The following is a 19,096-nucleotide window of genomic DNA, read 5'->3' as shown; positions in this document are numbered from 1 at the left end:
ATCACTAACGTTTGGTCGTGACGTCGGCTAAGCATCGCTAGCGTTAGCCAACTCCTTCACCACTAACAGAGCGAGCTGGAAAAATCTAACTTTTCCCGAACCCCCGTGGGGAGGAGGGCCACAACATTACGGCCACGGGCACCTTCACATGAAAATGCCCCCATCATACAAAAACAAATATGTTCATAACAATTTATATGCCTCAAGTGCCTTTCTAGTGGGATATTAAAGCAAAGGATAGAGGTGTCCCACTTGGACAGAGAGAAGTTAGGATTAAATTATAGGGTGCACTTTGGCACTAAAAAGGAGCAAAATTGGCATCAACTAGGACATGAGGGACCTGACAAGCAGATAAACACTTTGCAATTGTCTGGTTATCGCCAACCACAATAAATGTGCCAGCTTGACTGTTTTACAACACTCCACCAGACAGATGGTTATGTTAAAAGGTCCAATATTGTCAACAATTTGATTTCCATGTCATTTTTTTATTCAAAGCAGGTCGAGGTGCTACATAAATACTGTGGAAGTATCAAAATGCTCAATACACAGAAATGCACACAGCCTGGATTCAGAAACTGTGCCTTTAAACAAGCTGTCAGGACTTCCTGTATGGTTGTGATGTGACACAACTATACATACGTACATACACATATACATACATATATACCGTATATATATTAGTATTTGATAGAGAGAAAAGAGTGGCTACAGTGCCGTTATAGTTATTCCCCAGATGATGTGGAAGACCCAGAAACACTGACCAATCAGAGGTTTTACAGGATGCGGACTTCATCAGGCGCCAAAACGGAGCGTTTCAGACAGTATAAGAAAAATGTGTTTTATGAGCATTAAAGCATGTAAACATGTTCTAGTAGAAATCCAAAATATAAGTATGAACCTAAAAACAAGCATAATATGGGGCCTTTAATGATAATGGATACCAGCTGTAAGCAGCTCCACAGGACATGATTCCTGTCTTTTTGAGGAAATAAGGAAATTTAAGAAAAGTTCTTCTTCTGCTGAAGCCAAGGGTAGGAGACAACTAGAAGTTGACAGAAGGATACAGGATCCCAACTTTATGCTGACAACCTTCTGATTACCATCAACAGCTAAAAGCTGAGAACGAGCATCATATCACCTTCCACACAAAGCTTTAGTGCTGCCTAAATTGAAATCCCAGCAGTTATCTCGCAGAACAATATTGACCTGACCATTGCTATGTCATTGACTTTTCAGGACCCTTTCGGATAAATAGAAACACAGGCCATTACGGGTCTCCAAAGCCCCAGAGTGTGACCGCTTCCCTGCCAGGCAGCCACTCTTGTCCGAGCCCCACTAAGAGCTGCTTAAGAAGAACTATAAAAGCATCTGTCACACAATTCTGTGGTCCACTTAGCTAATAAGTTGCAGTGTCAACGTGTACTTATTTCTGAAACATGTATCAAATTATATATATAAATATATATATATATAAAAGTATTTCATATTGCTTGGCAAATGGAGAGCACAATATACACACACATATACATACAACCACATATACATATACAACCACATATACATATACATACACACATATATACATATATACATACACACACATATATATATATATATATATATATATATATATATACACACACACAATATATATTGTGCTGGTGACGAAGGTTCTTGAAATTCCCAGTCACAAAATTGAATTATGAATTGACATCAACTGCATGCGTGTCTTCACTACTTGGTGTTAAAACAAATATCTTTTTTAAACCGCAGACTAACGTCACACAATCAGCTTCCTGTTTACACCAGCATGCGCACGCTCAGTCTATGTGAATGGTCATGTGATATGCGTTGTCAGACGTGTTAAAATGGACACAGATTAGTTCTGCTACCGGAGCTAAAATTCTTGTGTGGACAGGAAATGTTTTTTTTTCTCAAAATGCCGCTTAAAAATGAAAATGTAGTAGTGTAGGTGTAGCCTTACACTGTATGGCCAAATCATGGGGAGACCCAAACATAACACCTAAATGGGATTGTTGAACAGTCTAAAACAATAGATGTGAAAAGTAATTGCTCTGCAGGCCAGTCCAGTTTAACCACATCAAACAGGTAAATCCATGTGCAAGCCATAAAGTATGTGTCTATATAGCGTAGTCAAGCAACATAGTTAAAATTAAGGACAGAAACGGAAAGGCCAAAGCATCAAATGTTCCTTGTGACACTCTTTTTACATCTTTTACAGGTGATTCCACACTCTCTCTCAAGGCGCTCACAGATAAACACAAAAGAAACCACTCTCTCACTTGTGACTTTCATCTCCAGCTGACACCCAGCGGGGGAGGGACTTACCCCGTGAGGACGACCACGAAGTCCATTACATTCCAGCCGTTGCGGAGGTAGGAGCCTTTGTGAAACGCAAAGCCCAGGGCGATGATCTTAATGGCAGCCTCGAAACAGAATATTCCAATAAAGTAGGGCTCTGTGTCGTCCTACAGAAAGACAGAGAGGACGAGAGTGACAGAAGAAGATCTTTTTGTTAGCTGTCAGAGAGTGATTAATGAAGCGTTAAGTCAAAGAGAGGGGGGCAAGTAAAAGAAAGAAATAAAGATGTCTCCTTTCACTTCTTGCAGCAGCATAAACAGAAATGCAAAAAGTGGAGCCATCTTCTTCTGATAAAAAGAGAGTAAATACAGTGAAAACAAATATTCATGCACATAGTATGATCTTAAGAGCAATGTTAAATCAACGGATCCTCAGGCCTGCCCATTTAATGTGTTCAGACATATTAAATAAAGTAATTTAAATTGATGAGAGCAAATTTGGGGTAGGGGTTATGGTTCATTTTGTGCCCCATTACCACACCAGAGAAGTTGACTGGTGCCATGCAAAAGGAGCAGCGGGGCTCTATGGTTGACCATTGGGGTAACCAAGCCAACCAAGCTACCTGAGTCCACCAAAGGGGTGTTTGGACATTTGGGTAAATTAGTGGGGTACCTGGGTCAAAGAAAATATAAAAAGCAGAGGGGTACTTGCAGTAGGGGAAATGGTAAAAAGAACAGAAGAGCTTGGGTTGACCAGTGGGGCATTAGGGGCAACAACAAAGGCACTTGCACCTTTATTACGTGATATTAGGGCAAAATGAAGTGGGAAAGTAGAGGTGACTTGGAGTAAACAGAAGGGCATGGATAATGACCAGAAGGCCACTTGGGCACTCAAACGCAGAATTTCTGCCTCCTAGGTTGGAAATCTGGCCAGCCATGATGAACTTGGGCTGTTCAATTGCCCCTCAGGAACCACTAGGGCCAATCGTTAGGGTACGTCAGGGGCATTTGGGTTGACCAGTCAGAGATTTGGATCAACCACAAGGGTACCTTGGTGCCCCTTTGGTGTGTTTTTGTGCAAAAATGAAGCAAGGAATTGGTGGCACTTGTAGCGACCACAAGGGCAATTGGGGACCTCTTGGTCCAACCATAGGGGTAAAACGATGGTAGATGGCCAAGCCGAAGGGCACGTGTACAGGACCAAGGCGTACTTGGGCCAACATTTTAACCAACCAGAAAGACACTTGGACCATTCAAGTGCCCCTCTGGTGTGACAGTAAGACAAAAACGAAGCATGGAATAATGGAATTGGGCACTACGTGGCGTGACCAGAGGGGGACTTGCTGCTCAAGTGCCCCTCTAGTGTAAAATGAGGGCAAATCAAAAGCAAATTTCCAGTAGGACACTGACTACGTTTACATGGCTAATGAAAGTGAATATTCCACTAATATTCCCGTTTACATGTAGCTGTGCAAAATACGATTTTTTCAAAGTTTACCAGCGGTGGCGGACTTGTTGTACCGTGCGAACACATTGTCCCTCTTTCAGTCCTTTAACCAGCGATATAGCGATGTGTGCGTATATCCAAAAACCTGTTGATGTTTAAAAGTAGCTGTGATTCTCCTTTTTATCGGGTCTGCAGCCTTGCAAACTGTTGGCTGGTTGGTTTGTGTCGTAGCAACAATAGCAACGCACAGAGCTGACCATAAGCCGTAAACAGGCAAGAGGCAGTAAACTGCGATAAAACCCCAGATTGAGACGCATATTCCCAATGTGCTGTATAGGCTGTCCAAAGAATGCCTCCCCCAGAATATCCCACATGTCTTAATCAGAAAATGCTATATTCGGGAAAAGGCCTTATTCGGAATATCCAACCGGAATATGTTTACATGACCTGTATTAAATTTGAAATATTGTCATATTTTGAATAATAGTGGAATATTGGTGTGCATGTAAACGTACTCAAAGATATTTCTGTTTTAAAGGGCACTTTCGTACGGAGAGCATATGCACAACACACATGACTGGAGATGATTAATTTGGGCACTCTTATTTTTTCTAAATACAATCAACAGCGTGTCACGGTTTTGTTTTTTTGCACTATGTGGCAAGGTTAACCCTGGGCCTTGCTGTAAGTAAAGGAGATCCATCAGGCGCGTATGACATGACACTTTTTCTTTTGCCTCCATTAATATCTGCAAGAGCCTGGGGTGATGTACGGGGCATGAGCAGAAGATATCTCATGCCTACGCTAACCTCTCTCTCTCTCTCTCTCTCCTTCGCGTTTCCTTCCTTGCACCCAGCATACTACAACATGACAGTGCCCCCCCCCCCCCCGCACCCCCAGCCTTCAACGTAAATAATCATGTAAAGGCAGTGTGACAGGCCTGAGCACTATAAGAAATGTGACCTTTTCTAATAGCACTGGCTGACTACAGTGAACATCCAGAGATAATGTATGGTGAATAAGAGTTGTTGCATCCAGCGTGAAGACTGTGGTGGTAAAATAATGACATTTGTGGTTGTTGAGAAGAAGATAAGCTTTTCCTGGCCACTAAGAGAAGACGTAGGAGCCTGCACATTTCAAAAATGACAGTATATTCATTTTGGCACACTATACAAAGACAAGATTCATAGACAAAACAATTGAATGTGTTATGTAATGACAGGGCTGGGGGTACTGCCTGTATAAATGTCTGTACGAGTAGCATGTTAACATCTATAATACATACATCTAAAATACTCCCGAATTATAAATACACTTGCAGAAGACGGCTGGGGAAATCCCTAAAGATCATGGCGCTTAATACCAGCAATGGATCTGTAATACTAACTGAAAAGCTTCTATTATTGCCTCCACTTACTGCACGCGTCCTACTCTGTTAACAGAGCTTCATAAATAATAGCTGATCCCTTTTTCTAATTAAAAGGCTTCTTGTTGTATTACAGTATTACATTCTTGAGGTGGAAGGAGGCGGGAAGAGGATGCTTGTTTTCTCCTTTGTGTAGCCACTCTTATCTCTTTCTCAGGTTCCTGAATGCTACCTTTTTTTGTTTTCCTGGTTGTAACATATTCACTGCTGAATTTGCATCGCAGCTGCCGGATTAACTCGGGGGGGAAAAAAAACAAAACAGAAGCAGGTGGTTGAATATGAGAGGAATTCATTGACTTTTTTTCACACCAAGCTGTTGCTCTCCATTAGGTCTCTGGCTCTCGATTTAAACTCTTGGATACTGGTTAGCTAATGCGACTTGACTGTCACAGTTCAAATGTTGGTTTAAACTGAGAAGCTGAGGGAACAGGCTAACTCACAGAGAGGCTCTTATGGCTTCCTTGAGGAGCTGGAGGTTAGAACACTTTTAACTGGGGTGGTACCTTTGATTACTCTCCATGTCTGTGTGACTAGCTGTTTGCTGTTGAAAAGCTCTTTGTCTAAAGGAAGTGACCTCTGGCACGTTGAAGCACTTACCAGGCGTTCTGACATGGGTGTCTTGTCGCTGGCAGGTAGATGCTGCTCCAGGGCCAAAACGATGCAGTTGGCGATAATTGTAGCGAGGATCATGTACTCAAATGGAGTGAGAGGGTTAAGGAGCAGTTAGAAGAGAGGAGGTTGCATTCATTTCATTTCACAGCTTTACCATAAATTACATTTTCATATGGAATGTTTAAAGACCGACTTTTCAAAACAGGATAAATGGGTTTACCGGGAGTACAATGGAGTAGCCAATCAAGGTTGGTAACTCTTAGTCTAATAAAAACACGTCAGACGCAAATCTTCCTGCATGTTGCTGTATGAAAAATGCAATTAAACTTAAATTTAGACATAATCTGTCCTCTAAAGCATATACCTTCCATCAGACTCTGGTTGAAGGCTTTATAGAAAGAAAGCATCCTATATATGCGCTCATGGTCTTTCCAGATGGTTGGCCATTTCTAACCATTTTCAATGGTTGGCTCATTCTGCAATCCATTTTCACTGGGTCATTGCCCGCGGGTCAGGGCCTATTGAGAGCCTATGAATTGCGAGGGAATATGGAGCTTATGACCATTAAGGCCAAGATGTAGGATTATTACCCATAAGACATCCTGATTATGCAACACTGTTTTCTTAAAAAGGAAATGGGCACGATGGCAACTTGATTTTCAGTTTCCTTTGCGTTTTTCTTTTGGTTCCATGGCGTGGGAAGTTCAACTCGTAGAGTGCACGGATAAATTGATAGTCATTGTTATTCTATTACAGCTAATGTTGTTCTCACACAGTGTCACCCACAGTGCAGACCCAGCCCTCTTCTTGGGTTGGTAAACTGCATGGACTGCTTACAAGCATTGTCATTTCACTGCAAAACAATCACTGACTGGATTTCTGGTATTTTAGAGGACTTTTTATAGCATGGAAATTGTCTATTTTAATGTACAAATGGGTCAAAAGATATTTTTTTTTTTGCTTATGAACCGAGATTTTTTTAAACTTCTTTTCGCACCAAATCACAGGTTTCCAGACTTGTCTTGCATTAGATGGCATTGTCCTCATGGGCTGCTATTGTGGATCTAACCTTACTTCCAAGATTTTGACACTTTCCCCATCTTAATTTAGAGGAAACCGCCTCAGACACACGCTGAAAATGTCACCCTGGCAGGACTAAGGCCATGACTCGCTGAAGTGGACATTTTTGCAGCGTTCAAAGTGTTGCGTGGAGCTGTGAACGTGGGCGACTTCAGCACCATGGAGAGGGCTCCTAACTGACAACGAGGCGGTGCTGCTACCCTGGACCCGGTCTCTGCGCCTTTTCATAAGAACGACATGACTGGAGAACCGGAGGGCAGTCAGCGTACGCAGCCACATCACTGACTCACTGCCCTTTTACGCACGCAGCTATTTTATTGACTTCTAGTTGCGTCGATCGTTTGATCAATATTAACTAACGTTGGGAATGCTGCCCGGTAGACAGTTCACAGCTGACATTTTGACAAAAATAACTTATCAGTCGATGTGGACGCCTAGAGTCTCTACGCTGAGCTGGAGAATAGAAAAGGCAACACAAAGGGCGGAAGTGAAGTCTTTTCACTGCCCGCACCTAAAACATCTTTGTGTCATGTTGAACACCGATAAGCGGGGCGGCAGGTGCAGTCAGCGTTGCGCGGAGAGGAAGGAAGAAAGACACTGTTGCTACTCCACAGTGTGAAAATAACTGCTCATTCAACAGCAACATCAACTGAAAGCACAGAATATATAACCCACATCACACCTAGAGACACAACAGCTTGACTAATAGGCCTGCGGGCGGTGGTGTGTTTCTGCTTTTTAAACATCTGTGTGTGTGTGTGTGTGTGTGTGTGTGTGTGTGTGTGTGTGTGTGTGTGTGTGTGTGTGTGTGTGTGTGTGTTCCGCTAAACAAGGACGGACAGACAGACAGGTTATAGGCTTCAGATGCACCTGCTCCGTGCGTGGTGCTACTGCTTAGGAAGGATATGGCCACTCGGTTATTCGCTTTGCATACTTCCTGATGAGGTTGTCCTCGCGGAAGATGAAGAGGGAGCGGTTGACAGTGAGGCAGTTTTGTTTGACAGGGTTCGGGTTGTAAATGGCCATTGTCCGGGCTCTCTGGGCCATCGACTGCTTGTACACCCTCTGGCCACCCTGAGCGCCACCACCCCGGGCTCCCCCTCTCCCAGCGCCCGGTGCGCCTCTCCCTCCGCCGCCCGAGCTTCCTCCATAGCGGGTGGGTAGATCTTCTGCGAAGCGAGCCATTCTGGAAACGGACAGATCCAAAAGGGTAAATCCAAACTGGTGTCAGTGGAAACGGAGGGGAGACGCATCACAACAAACACACTTCATCCAAACCACATTGTACAGAAAGCGCTGCGTTTGGATAACAGAAAAAAAGAATTGTTGCCTCATTGAAAACCATGTCCTCTTGATCCTTTCCATCCATTCATATTCAGGGCAATTTAAAAACATAAAAGTTTAAAGCAATAAAACTAAAAAGCACTTCAGCTGTAAAATGATTCACTTCGCTGAGGCTGTTGTATTCATACCAGCCGGGCTCTGGGTGGAAAAGAAAAAAAAAAAAAAAAAAAAAAAAATGAGAATCACGCTGAAATTAAAACCAAATCACCCTGTCTCTGTCTAAAATCCTGACAGCATCCAAACACCAGTTGAACCGTTCAGGGTGTCAGGCAGAATCAGCAGGAGCGTCAGAAAACACCAAAATTACTCCCGTTTTCTTTCCCCAGCCGAAAACAATAACACCACAAGCCAATCCAACATCCTGTGATTTCTGTTTGATCGCTCGCTGTATGGGGGCTGAAGGCTATATAGCGAGTCCTCAATGGAATAAGGAAGAGCGCATGTGACCAAAATTGGCCTATCGGTGACTGGAGCGCACAGACGCGCACAGCGTCTGTTGGTTGGCTGCTTATAAGAGAGACTGTAAAACTAATCAAGTTCACAAAAGCCCTGCGGGTCCGAACATGAGCGTTAATCAATCTTCTTTTAGCTTCAACGAGGGGAAACGGGTTTTCTATACAGAGGATAGCAGCTTATAAAGAAGAAGAAACATGTAGTAAGTGACCACATTCAGACTGGAGAAAACTCAAGCAAAGATCAGACTGGTTTTCTCAGGAAGTTGCAGTGAACTCACTAGATAATAAAGTCACACTTCATGTATGGAAATGATGTTTGCATACCTACCTTGTTGGCAGAATCAAACACTAAATACTGCATAAGGTAAATGGAAAACTAATTCTAGAATGTGGCTCTAAACCAGTAATCTTCACATTTTGTGTGCAATCCAGGGAATATCAAGCTAGTGTTTTTAATAAGATATCTCACATTTTAGTTTTTACATTTTCAAAAATCATGTTTTTTGTGTGCAGTCAATGAAATGTCAAAAGGTTGTTGATTCATTCATTTAAAAAAAAAAAAAAAAAGTGTCTTTTATGTACTTTTGCAAATGAACTCTTCACACATTTTTAATCACAAACGTGTGATTAAAAATGTGTGAAGAGTTCATTGCTTCATGTCTTCATTGTTTGGGGTCCCACAGTGTCAAAATAATAATGGATTAAAACTACATTTTTCTTCTTCTTTACTACCTCATTAAAACCTAACAGACAATTATTAAAGTGGCAACCCTTCACGAGAACTCGACTTCCACACTTAATGAAGGTGAACCCCCCATAAATTACCATATATCAAATAACAAAATACTTTTGTATATTCATTTTATTTGACAAAAGTCATTCACATAAATGTACATATTGATCCTACATGGTGACGTTACTGATGTTTGGGGTCAGGTCTAACTCCCCTGTTTTTTATTTTATTGAGTTTTTGAACACCATTGTTACATTGTAGGTGATAGAAATAGAATAGATTTCAGATAGAAATTAATAAAAAAAATAAGTAAATCAAAATAGCCCCCAAAAAAAAACAACAACAAAAAAACACACGGATCAAATGTACAGTTTTACAATAAGGCCTTTATTTGATAACCCAGGTTTAGGCGTGAAAGGGGCGAGAGAGGGGACGACAACATGAAGCAAAGGAATTGATCCCATGGCTGTTAAAAAACTCCTATAAAGAAATCCATATAGACATATTTAGGATTTTAGAGGGGTAGTGCTGCTGTGTGTCCATCCGTAGTGCAAAATATACACTCACCTAAAAAGGATTATTAGGAACACCTAATTTAATTAATAAATTTCACGTTAATGAAATTATCTAATCAACCAATCACATGGCAGCTGCTTCAATGCATTTAGGGGTGTGGTCCAGGTCTAGACGATCTCCTGAACTCCAAACTCAATGTCAGGATGGGAAAGAAAGGTGATCTAAGCTACTTTGAGCGTGGCGTGGTTGTTGGTGCCAGACGGGGTGGTCTGAGTATTTCACAATCTGCTCAATTACTGGGATTTTCACGCACATCCATTTCTAGGGTTTACAAAGAATGATCTGAAAAAGGAAAAACATCCAGTATGTGGCAGTCCTGGGGGGCGAAAATACCTTGTTGATGCTAGAGGTCAGAGGAGAATGGGCCGACTGATTCCAGCTTGACAGATCATCATCTTTGACTCAAATAACCACTTGTTACAACCGAGGTATGCAGCAAAGCATTTGTGAAGCCACAACACGCACAACGTTGAGGCGGATGGGCTACACCAGCAGAAGACCCCACCGGGTACCACTCATCTCCACTAAAAATAGCAAAATGAGGCTACAATTTGCACAAGCTCACCAAAATTGGACAGTTGAAGACTGGAAAAATGTTGCCTGGTCTAATGAGTCTTGATTTCTGTTGAGACATTCAGATGGTAGAGTCAGAATTTGGCGTAAACAGAATGAGAACATGGATCCGTCCTGCCTTGTTACCACTGGGCAGGCTGGTGGGGGTGTAATGGTGTGGGGGATCCCTTTCGCCTTCAGAACTGCCTTAATTCTTTGTGTCATTGATTCAACAAGGGGCTGGAAGCATTCTTTAGAAATGTTGGCCCATAGTGATAAGATAGGGTCTAACACAGTATTAGTATGGTGTTCCTAATAATCCTTTAGGTGAGTATATATATATATATATATATATATATATATATATATACACACATATATACGTACACACACACACACACACACACACCCTCTGCATTGGTTTATTTGGTTAAAAGGTCCTTTTAACCTTTTTGCAGGAATTTTCTTTTTTTTCTTTGGAAATGGATCTATGGGGGACCACAAAGGACACAAAGCAAATGGTGTGTGTGTGTGTCTTTCTACTAATCTAAAAGAAACATAATGCAAGATAAGGGAGTTCTTGGTCTTCTGTCACACAGGACTGCTGCATGGGATGGATGACCGGAAATACAGGAGTGAGGCGGTGACCAGTAAACTAATCAGGGGGCCACAGAGACATTTGGGGGCTTTTTAGGAACAGAGGATGAGGAGGAGAAGGGCTCTGCGAATCACAGAGGAACCTTCACATGCTCGGTTCTCCAAGTTTGAGAGGCTAAAAGTAGCTTTTGGCAACAATGGAAACCTAAAAGTAATCTATTTCACAGGTTGTGTGTGTGTGTATGTGTGTGTGTGTGTGTGTGTGTGTGTGTGTGTTTTAATTAACTATTCTCTTTCTGTATATGTCAGGAGTGAGTTATTTATCATAGGAAGGAAATAAACCAGCCATGTTTATGGTGGCTACAGGGATTCACAGACCACTATAAATTTAGGTAATAGCCTGTTGAGTTGAACATTAATTACCGTTGGGAACATTTTGTGTGTGGCGTTTACCGGAGATGATGGTCATGCTTTTCAAAATTAGATTTAGAAAATGGATTAAAATGCAACATCAAAAACGTTTTACTTGCTCACTTACTGTAGATTTAAAGCGTGTATTAGTTTTCACTCAGCAGCTCTTATTTCCTGTCTCCCCCTCCAGAGGCACACAACATAGCAGATAATAAGGCTACTTTTCTACATTTTTCATTTTTGTGCCATTCAATCAACATAAAAAAAATAAAAAAAATAGTTCAAAACTATGTGAACACAAACACTTCACCATGAGTAAACAAACATGTGGAAAGGTATGTGGGCAGTGGTGTCCACATACTTTTGGCCAGATAGTGTCAGCTCTGATACGGTGCTGTCAGTCATTTTGAAACGGAAGGAGTAAGGTGCCCTCTCAGACGTTTAGATGTTATCATGTATCTATGAATGGGTGTGAAGTGTGTTTGACACTGCAAACACCTACAGCGCCAGACCTGACTAACCTTCAATCCAACTAATCCTAACCCTTAATCCAATTCGGTTAACTAACTGCACACCTGACTAGACTAGTTCACTTATTCAAATCAATAGGCCAAGTACATATGGATCCAGTCTTATGTTATTTTGCTCATGATTTAAAAAAAAAAAAAAAAAAAAAAAAAATCTAATCTAGCTCTCTGTTAACATCATCTGCAGCCAAATCATTAACACACATGGTCTAGATAAGGCTGAGGAGCCATCTAGTGGTTCAGATAATGTACAGCAAAAAGAATACGACAGAGTCACTGTCTTATCTAGCCAATGTTGTGCTTACATTGCTATAATGTTGCCTTTGAAATAAAATTCCCAATGGAAAATATCCAGTGAAGTGGAGATTAATTTGTAAACATTAGAACCCAATTTGCCAAAAAGACCAATACTCTAATGCAGAGATCTTCTACAGGGGCACCTGGACCCCTATGGGGGTCCTCAGAGTCAATGCAGGGGGACCTCAAATGGGGGACCAAATTATTGATTCAAATCCACACCGCTTACTGGCCTATAGGTAAAGTAGTCACTAAGGCCATCCACAGATTACAGTTAATCCTAAGGATTCACTGTGCCACATGTGTAAAATCATGCCATCAATTCTTAGGCTATTTGAATAGCTTAGCATTATATGCAAAAAAGGTACGTATAAAGGCTTTAAGCCCCTGACACACCAAGGTCCAAAAACTGCTTCGGAACACACTGAAGCGTCTCCGACTTGAACGTGCGTTCTGCACGCGCGAGATGTAATACGTCTCCATAACAGGAGGCGGCGCTAATCCATATTGTCGACCAAAAAATTAAAACTGGCAGCTGACTGGACGAAAGCGGGTCTGGCTGCGCCCGGATTTTTCAACCGGGCATAATGGCGGCTTCGTTCGGAATACAATCTCATATTTTACGAGAATAGTTCACCGAAACGTGTTTCTGAAAACATTTAAAGCGAGAAATTGCTGAATCTGTCTTCATTTCAGATCAACAAAGGTCAGTTTAAAAGATTTGTCAGATTTTGAGAATTCCCTGCTCCATCTCTCTTTCAGTTAAGGGGCCCTTGTCTTAAAAAATGTTGAAGACCTCTGATCTAATGTAAGAGGCTTAGTTACTCGCTGGACAAAGAGGGGCAACTTCCCCAGAGCCCCCGAGGACTCCATGAGCCCGCAACAGCTCTGGGCTTACTTTGTCATTGTCAACTTGTTTTTGTCAATTTAACTGAAATATGTGTTTGGGAATATGCACAATATATGATGACTGGGATTTCTGATTGGCTGAGCAGTGACATGAGAGCCTTTAGTTGGATCCTGTTTATTTACTTAATTTTAGGCCCTGTCTTGTAGAGGTTCCACCTGTGTCAAAATCTCGGTTAATTACCTTTATTATTTCAGTTTTGTGCTTATGTTAAAAGGTCCCATTCACTTTATGAGGTTTTTTAACATTAATATGCGTTCCCCCAGCCTGCCTATGGTCCCCCAGTGTCTAGAAATGGTGATAGGTGTAAACCGAGCCCTGGGTATCCTGCTCTGCCTTTGAGAAAATGAAAGCTCAGATGGGCCGATCTGGAATCTTCTCCTTATGAGGTCATAAGGAGCAAGGTTACCTCCTCTTTCTCTGCTTTGCCCGCCCAGAGAATTTGGCCCACCCATGAGAGAGAGACATCATGGCTTTCAAACGAGCAAAGTGGCAGTTGGTCAAGGCCACACCCCGACCCTCCACCTTGCCCCCCCTCTCCTCCTCAGACACAGAAATGGTACATCCTAAGGAAAGCTCATTGTGGGACTGGCTCTAGTGGCTGTAATTCTGCACCAAGGCTGAATTTCAGGAAACAGACTTCAGATACAGTATTAGGGGACCACTAAGGTCTATATAAAAGAGACTTCAGATACAGTATTAGGGGACCACTAAGGTCTATATAAAAGAGACTTCAGATACAGTATTAGGGGACCACTAAGGCCTATATAAAAGAGACTTCAGATACAGTATTAGGGGACCACTAAGGCCTATATAAAAGAGACTTCAGATACAGTATTAGGGGACCACTAAGGTCTATATAAAAGAGACATCAGATACAGTATTAGGGGACCACTAAGGCCTATATAAAAGAGACTTCAGATACAGTATTAGGGGACCACTAAGGTCTATATAAAAGAGACTTCAGATACAGTATTAGGGGACCACTAAGGTCTATATAAAAGAGACTTCAGATACAGTATTAGGGGACCACTAAGGTCTATATAAAAGAGACTTCAGATACAGTATTAGGGGACCACTAAGGTCTATATAAAAGAGACTTCAGATACAGTATTAGGGGACCACTAAGGTCTATATAAAAGAGACTTCAGATACAGTATTAGGGGACCACTGAGGTCTATATAAAAGAGACATCAGATACAGTATTAGGGGACCACTAAGGCCTATATAAAAGAGACTTCAGATACAGTATTAGGGGACCACTAAGGTCTATATAAAAGAGACTTCAGATACAGTATTAGGGGACCACTAAGGTCTATATAAAAGAGACTTCAGATACAGTATTAGGGGACCACTAAGGCCTATATAAAAGAGACTTCAGATACAGTATTAGGGGACCACTAAGGTCTATATAAAAGAGACTTCAGATACAGTATTAGGGGATCACTAAGGCCTATATAAAAGACTTCAGATACAGTATTAGGGGACCACTAAGGTCTATATAAAAGAGACTTCAGATACAGTATTAGGGGACCACTAAGGTCTATATAAAAGAGACTTCAGATACAGTATTAGGGGATCACTAAGGCCTATACAAAAGACTTCAGATACAGTATTATAACGTCTATATAAAAGGGATACAGTACCACCACTAAGGTCTATATAAAAGAGACTTCAGATATACAGTATTAGGGGACCACTAAGGTCTATATAAAAGAGACTTCAGATACAGTATTAGGGGACCACTAAGGTCTATATAAAAGAGACTTCAGATACAGTATTAGGGGACCACTAAGGTCTATATAAAAGAGACTTCAGATACAGTATTAGGGGACCACTAAGGTCTATATAAAAGATATACAGTATTAGGGGACCACTAAGGTCTATATAAAAGAGACTTCAGATACAGTATTAGGGGACCACTAAGGCCTATATAAAAGCATCCAAAGAGCACCATGTCACAGGACCTTTAAATATTCTAAAAGTGTTTAGTTAAAGAGGCCATATTGTTATAAAGTCTTTAAAGTTCAAAAGGTTTGTATGACTCACCCGCGGGGCCATGGCGTGCTGCTGTTCAGGGTCTCGTGCTTCCTGAAGATCTGGCGCACGCCGTCTCTCCTTCCCGCTCTGCTCTGCCCGTCCAGGTGTAAAACTGTGTCATACTTGTGCCCGGTGTCGGTGCCACCGTCTCTCCACGACGGCCCCTCCGGGTCTCCAGCGTCGATGTCTTCCCCCTCGACAGGCCCCACCTCCTCCTCTAGCTGCTGACTGGGACAACCCCTCCTGTCAGGTGACGGAGCCCAGGTATCCTCGTACTCTGCCCCCAGGGTAAGCATCCTCCAGGAGCCCAACGTGGCTGCGCGTACCGCTGGGAACGTTAGGGCAAAGAAAGAAATTCATTCTGCTGGGATTTTATCTGGATGAACACACACATGCATCAAAGTGGAGAGAGTTAAGGGGTCGGTGCCTTGCTCAAGAGCACCTCCGCAGTGCCCAGGAGGTGAACTGGCTCCTCTCCAGCTACCAGTCCACATGCTGTACTTGGTTCCGTGCTGGAACTTGAATTGGCGACCCTCCGGTTCCAAAGCCAACACGCTGTGGACTGAGTTACTGCTGCCCCCAATAAGAAGGCACAACAAAGGCCTCACAATACGAAGACATCGTGCCGTTTCTGATTCGTGGATTCCCAATTTTACATGCTGTACAATATAAAAAATAACTTTAGGAAGTCAGCATCTGTCTTATCTCAAAAGAAGCAGGCCCAGTGCTGAAAAGTGGCTTAAATACACAGCTTTCGTTTGGCTAGTGAGGTTAATAGTTAACCGTCACCTTTTTCAGGGATACTCTTTTCTGCCAAGACAGCTACCTGCTGTAAGCAACAAGTATTTGCAACATAGTATTTTAACCTACTGTAATGCTAACGGATGCTATTTAGCTGCCATCAAGCCACAAGGCCCTCCAGCAGTTGGTGTTTGACACCCAAAACCCTTGTTATACGTATACAAGGATTTGTATTCCAGGTGGGGACGAATCAGGTTGTCCTCGTAGTTCATTTTTGAAAGTGCTTTCATTAAAGTATACATTTCTTTTCATTGTGTGGCATTTGAGGATTGGGTCTTTTTCGCTTCGGGCAGTGAGCCAAGACACAACAGGTCTGTTCAAACCGACATTTCGACATGTCACAGTAGGAAAAGCACAGGTGTAATTAACAAAAATGACTGATGGCTGAATTCCATTTAGCTGTTATCAGTTTCAGGGTCCTGGTACTGTGTATGCTGGCTCCCTGTCACACCATAATGGCTTACTGGGACACTGGGCCATCGCTAATGTTATTGGCAACACCTGTGCTTTTCCTGCCGTGTCAAGTCAAAATGTCCGCTGTGAAAACGGATTTGGGGCCATTACCCAGCGTAAACTATCCATATCAAATAAAGTGCATTGCAAAGCTGCAAACACATCCTTTCATAATAAAGGGGGGTATTATCTTAAACCACGGAGGACTTTTTCCAATGTTGCCATAATCTCTCTTGATAATCACAATCCAGTTTCACTGCTAATTCCCCCAAATAGACCCCTCAGGCCTGTTTTCGAGCCCAGACCCAGCCTTACTGATGTGTGTTTGAACAGTGCTGTGATGGCACTGCTTTAAAAGTCAACAATCAACTTTTGAACTGAGCCAAATTATTAGAATCTGTGATTTATAATTTCCATTACACATTTATTCACATGAAAAAAAAGTATATATATACACATTATATATATTATATATAAAAACGAAAAATAACAAATAATATACATTTACATAATATAAATATAACAATTTTGTACTGCGTAAATTATTTTCTGCTTTTCTATCCTGTTAATCATCTTGTGAGGCCCCCCCCAGCTGTCAGTTTGGCCCGGGGGCCTTTGCTCAGGATTTTCTACCCTAATGATTATTAATGAAATCAACAACAACAAAAACAACAATTTAAATCAATGCAAACAAAGAAGGTATGGACGAGAATGAACGTACCATAAACTACAGTCGATCGTCTCTCTTGCCATCTGGAGTTGTAAGGAAGTGCTCTCTTCATAACTGCTCTCCAGGGTTACGGACATAAATCCAACTGTGGAACAGTGGAATACAGCGACTATTTGTACTGTATTAATGTACTGTATTAGGTCTGCCTGCAGGAGGCACCAGGGAAGGGGCACCAAAGACAAAAAAAATAAATAAAAAGTTTCTCCCACCTTGGAATGCGGAAAGGCTGCTTCCTGTCTGGCCAGTTAAGGAGCTCGTTATCAGACCGACCGTCTTCGATGCTGGAGGAGAAATACGTCTCGGATTCAATTATCGGCTCTGTTTTCGCTGTCCTCCGCCCTGGTAACCAGGAAGGGAGCAATCATCGGCCAGTTTATGAGACCAAAAGGGCCTGCACATGTTACACTTATTCACGTCCTGCTGTGTTTTCCTGACATTGGTGCTACAGGCAATATTTTTATATACACCTCTCGGTGTTTATTACTATAACTGCTGAATAATTCATGTTTTTACATAACTTTTGCAGAGTAGCCACACCCAGGTACTGTAATTGAGTAGGCCTACGTGTGAAAGTATTGTACTTGAATAGTTCCATTTTGAGACTTTCGTTTCCGTAGCTTCAGAGGAATATTGGCTCTTTTTACTTCTTTGTTGTACGTTCCCCCCAACAGCTGTACTTAAAAAGGGACTTGCGGAATAAGTTTTTAAGACTAATATTTCAACTTTTCAGGCACAGCTTTGTTTAGCTTGATAAAACACCCGACATCTATGCGCATTTTAACCTTGCTAGCAGCGTGGCTTCGAGTGTTAAACATGAAATTTAAAAAAAGAAAACTGGATGAATTGCAATTCAAGTTTGGTACAGATAGACATTTAAATCAATTTATGACCAAATACCTGAAAAAACTAATGACATGTCCATTAGCCTCAGCTGTAGGCTACGTTGTGTAGTGCTAAGTAGCAACTGGTAGCATGCTACCATGCTAAACTAAGACATTACTGAAAGAGTGATGGAAGATCAATCAAGCACCGTTTTGCACACGTCTCCACAGTCCTGAAACGAGGTCTAATCAGGCAAATTAGTGAAAACACCTGTGGACCTTCAATTCATAATTGTTATGTCACTGTATATAAATAAAATGTTTATATACTAAATAATTCTGACTTTAAACGTAGAATTCTGACTTTAAAGTACATTAAACTGGGCGCCTGGGTTGCTCACCTGGTGGAGCATGCGCCCATGTGTAGCGGTTTACTCCTCAACGCAGCGGCTGTGGGTTCGACTCCGACCTGCGGCCCTTTGCTGCATGTCATTCCCCCTCTCTCTCTCCTTTCACGTCTTTAACGGTCCTATACAAATAAAAGGCCTAAAAATGCCCCCCAAAAAATAAAAATAATAAAAGTACATTAAACTCAGAACTCAAATCCATTATTCACGAGGCCCTAATCGTCTTACGTATGTGCCTTTTAGTCCTAAAACCTGTAGTTTTGAATTGAAACAGAATTATGAATCCATGATTTTACCTGCAATAAAGTAATTCTATTGTGGGGTTAAATACTGTACAGTATGTCCAAATGCAGCATTTTCTTTATTTTCTAAGCCCAATAGATGGGGATCTCTGTTCCTTGAGCTACTACTTCCACCACTGTTTATTTGAAGCTTCTATGAGTTTGAAATGAGCTCTTCCGCAGCCCTCTAAAATTACAGCACAAACTAGAAGCTTTGAAAATCCAAACTCATAGAAGCAAACAGAGTGTAGGAGGTGTCCGCAGCTCCGATGCCA

General features: G+C 41.8%; 1 protein-coding gene across 6 annotated transcripts in view; it reads right to left on the bottom strand.

Moving 5' to 3' along the window:
- cacna1bb (calcium channel, voltage-dependent, N type, alpha 1B subunit, b) overlaps positions 1-18,327 on the bottom strand; it is a 219,534-nt gene extending 201,207 nt beyond the window's left edge. For 5 of the 6 annotated variants that reach the window (XM_028602209.1, XM_028602212.1, XM_028602211.1 and 2 more), the window contains exons 1-7: positions 18,210-18,327; positions 17,522-17,651; positions 17,304-17,397; positions 15,338-15,656; positions 7,797-8,075; positions 5,795-5,900; positions 2,353-2,492 (exon numbers count right to left, since the gene is read on the bottom strand). In XM_028602209.1, the coding sequence (XP_028458010.1) occupies positions 2,353-2,492; positions 5,795-5,900; positions 7,797-8,075; positions 15,338-15,656; positions 17,304-17,364 (905 nt within the window). In that variant the 5' untranslated portion in view covers positions 17,365-17,397; positions 17,522-17,651; positions 18,210-18,327. The remainder of the gene's footprint in view (positions 1-2,352; positions 2,493-5,794; positions 5,901-7,796; positions 8,076-15,337; positions 15,657-17,303; positions 17,398-17,521; positions 17,652-18,209) is intronic. The other variant, XM_028602210.1, reaches the window with a different exon arrangement.
- Between the last annotated feature and the right edge of the window lie 769 nt (positions 18,328-19,096).

This window comes from Perca flavescens, chromosome 16 (genome assembly GCF_004354835.1).
Source record: "Perca flavescens isolate YP-PL-M2 chromosome 16, PFLA_1.0, whole genome shotgun sequence".
NCBI classification, from domain to species: domain Eukaryota; kingdom Metazoa; phylum Chordata; class Actinopteri; order Perciformes; family Percidae; genus Perca; species Perca flavescens.
Note: the sequence above shows the minus strand (reverse complement) of the source record. Positions and strands in the feature narration are given on the sequence as shown.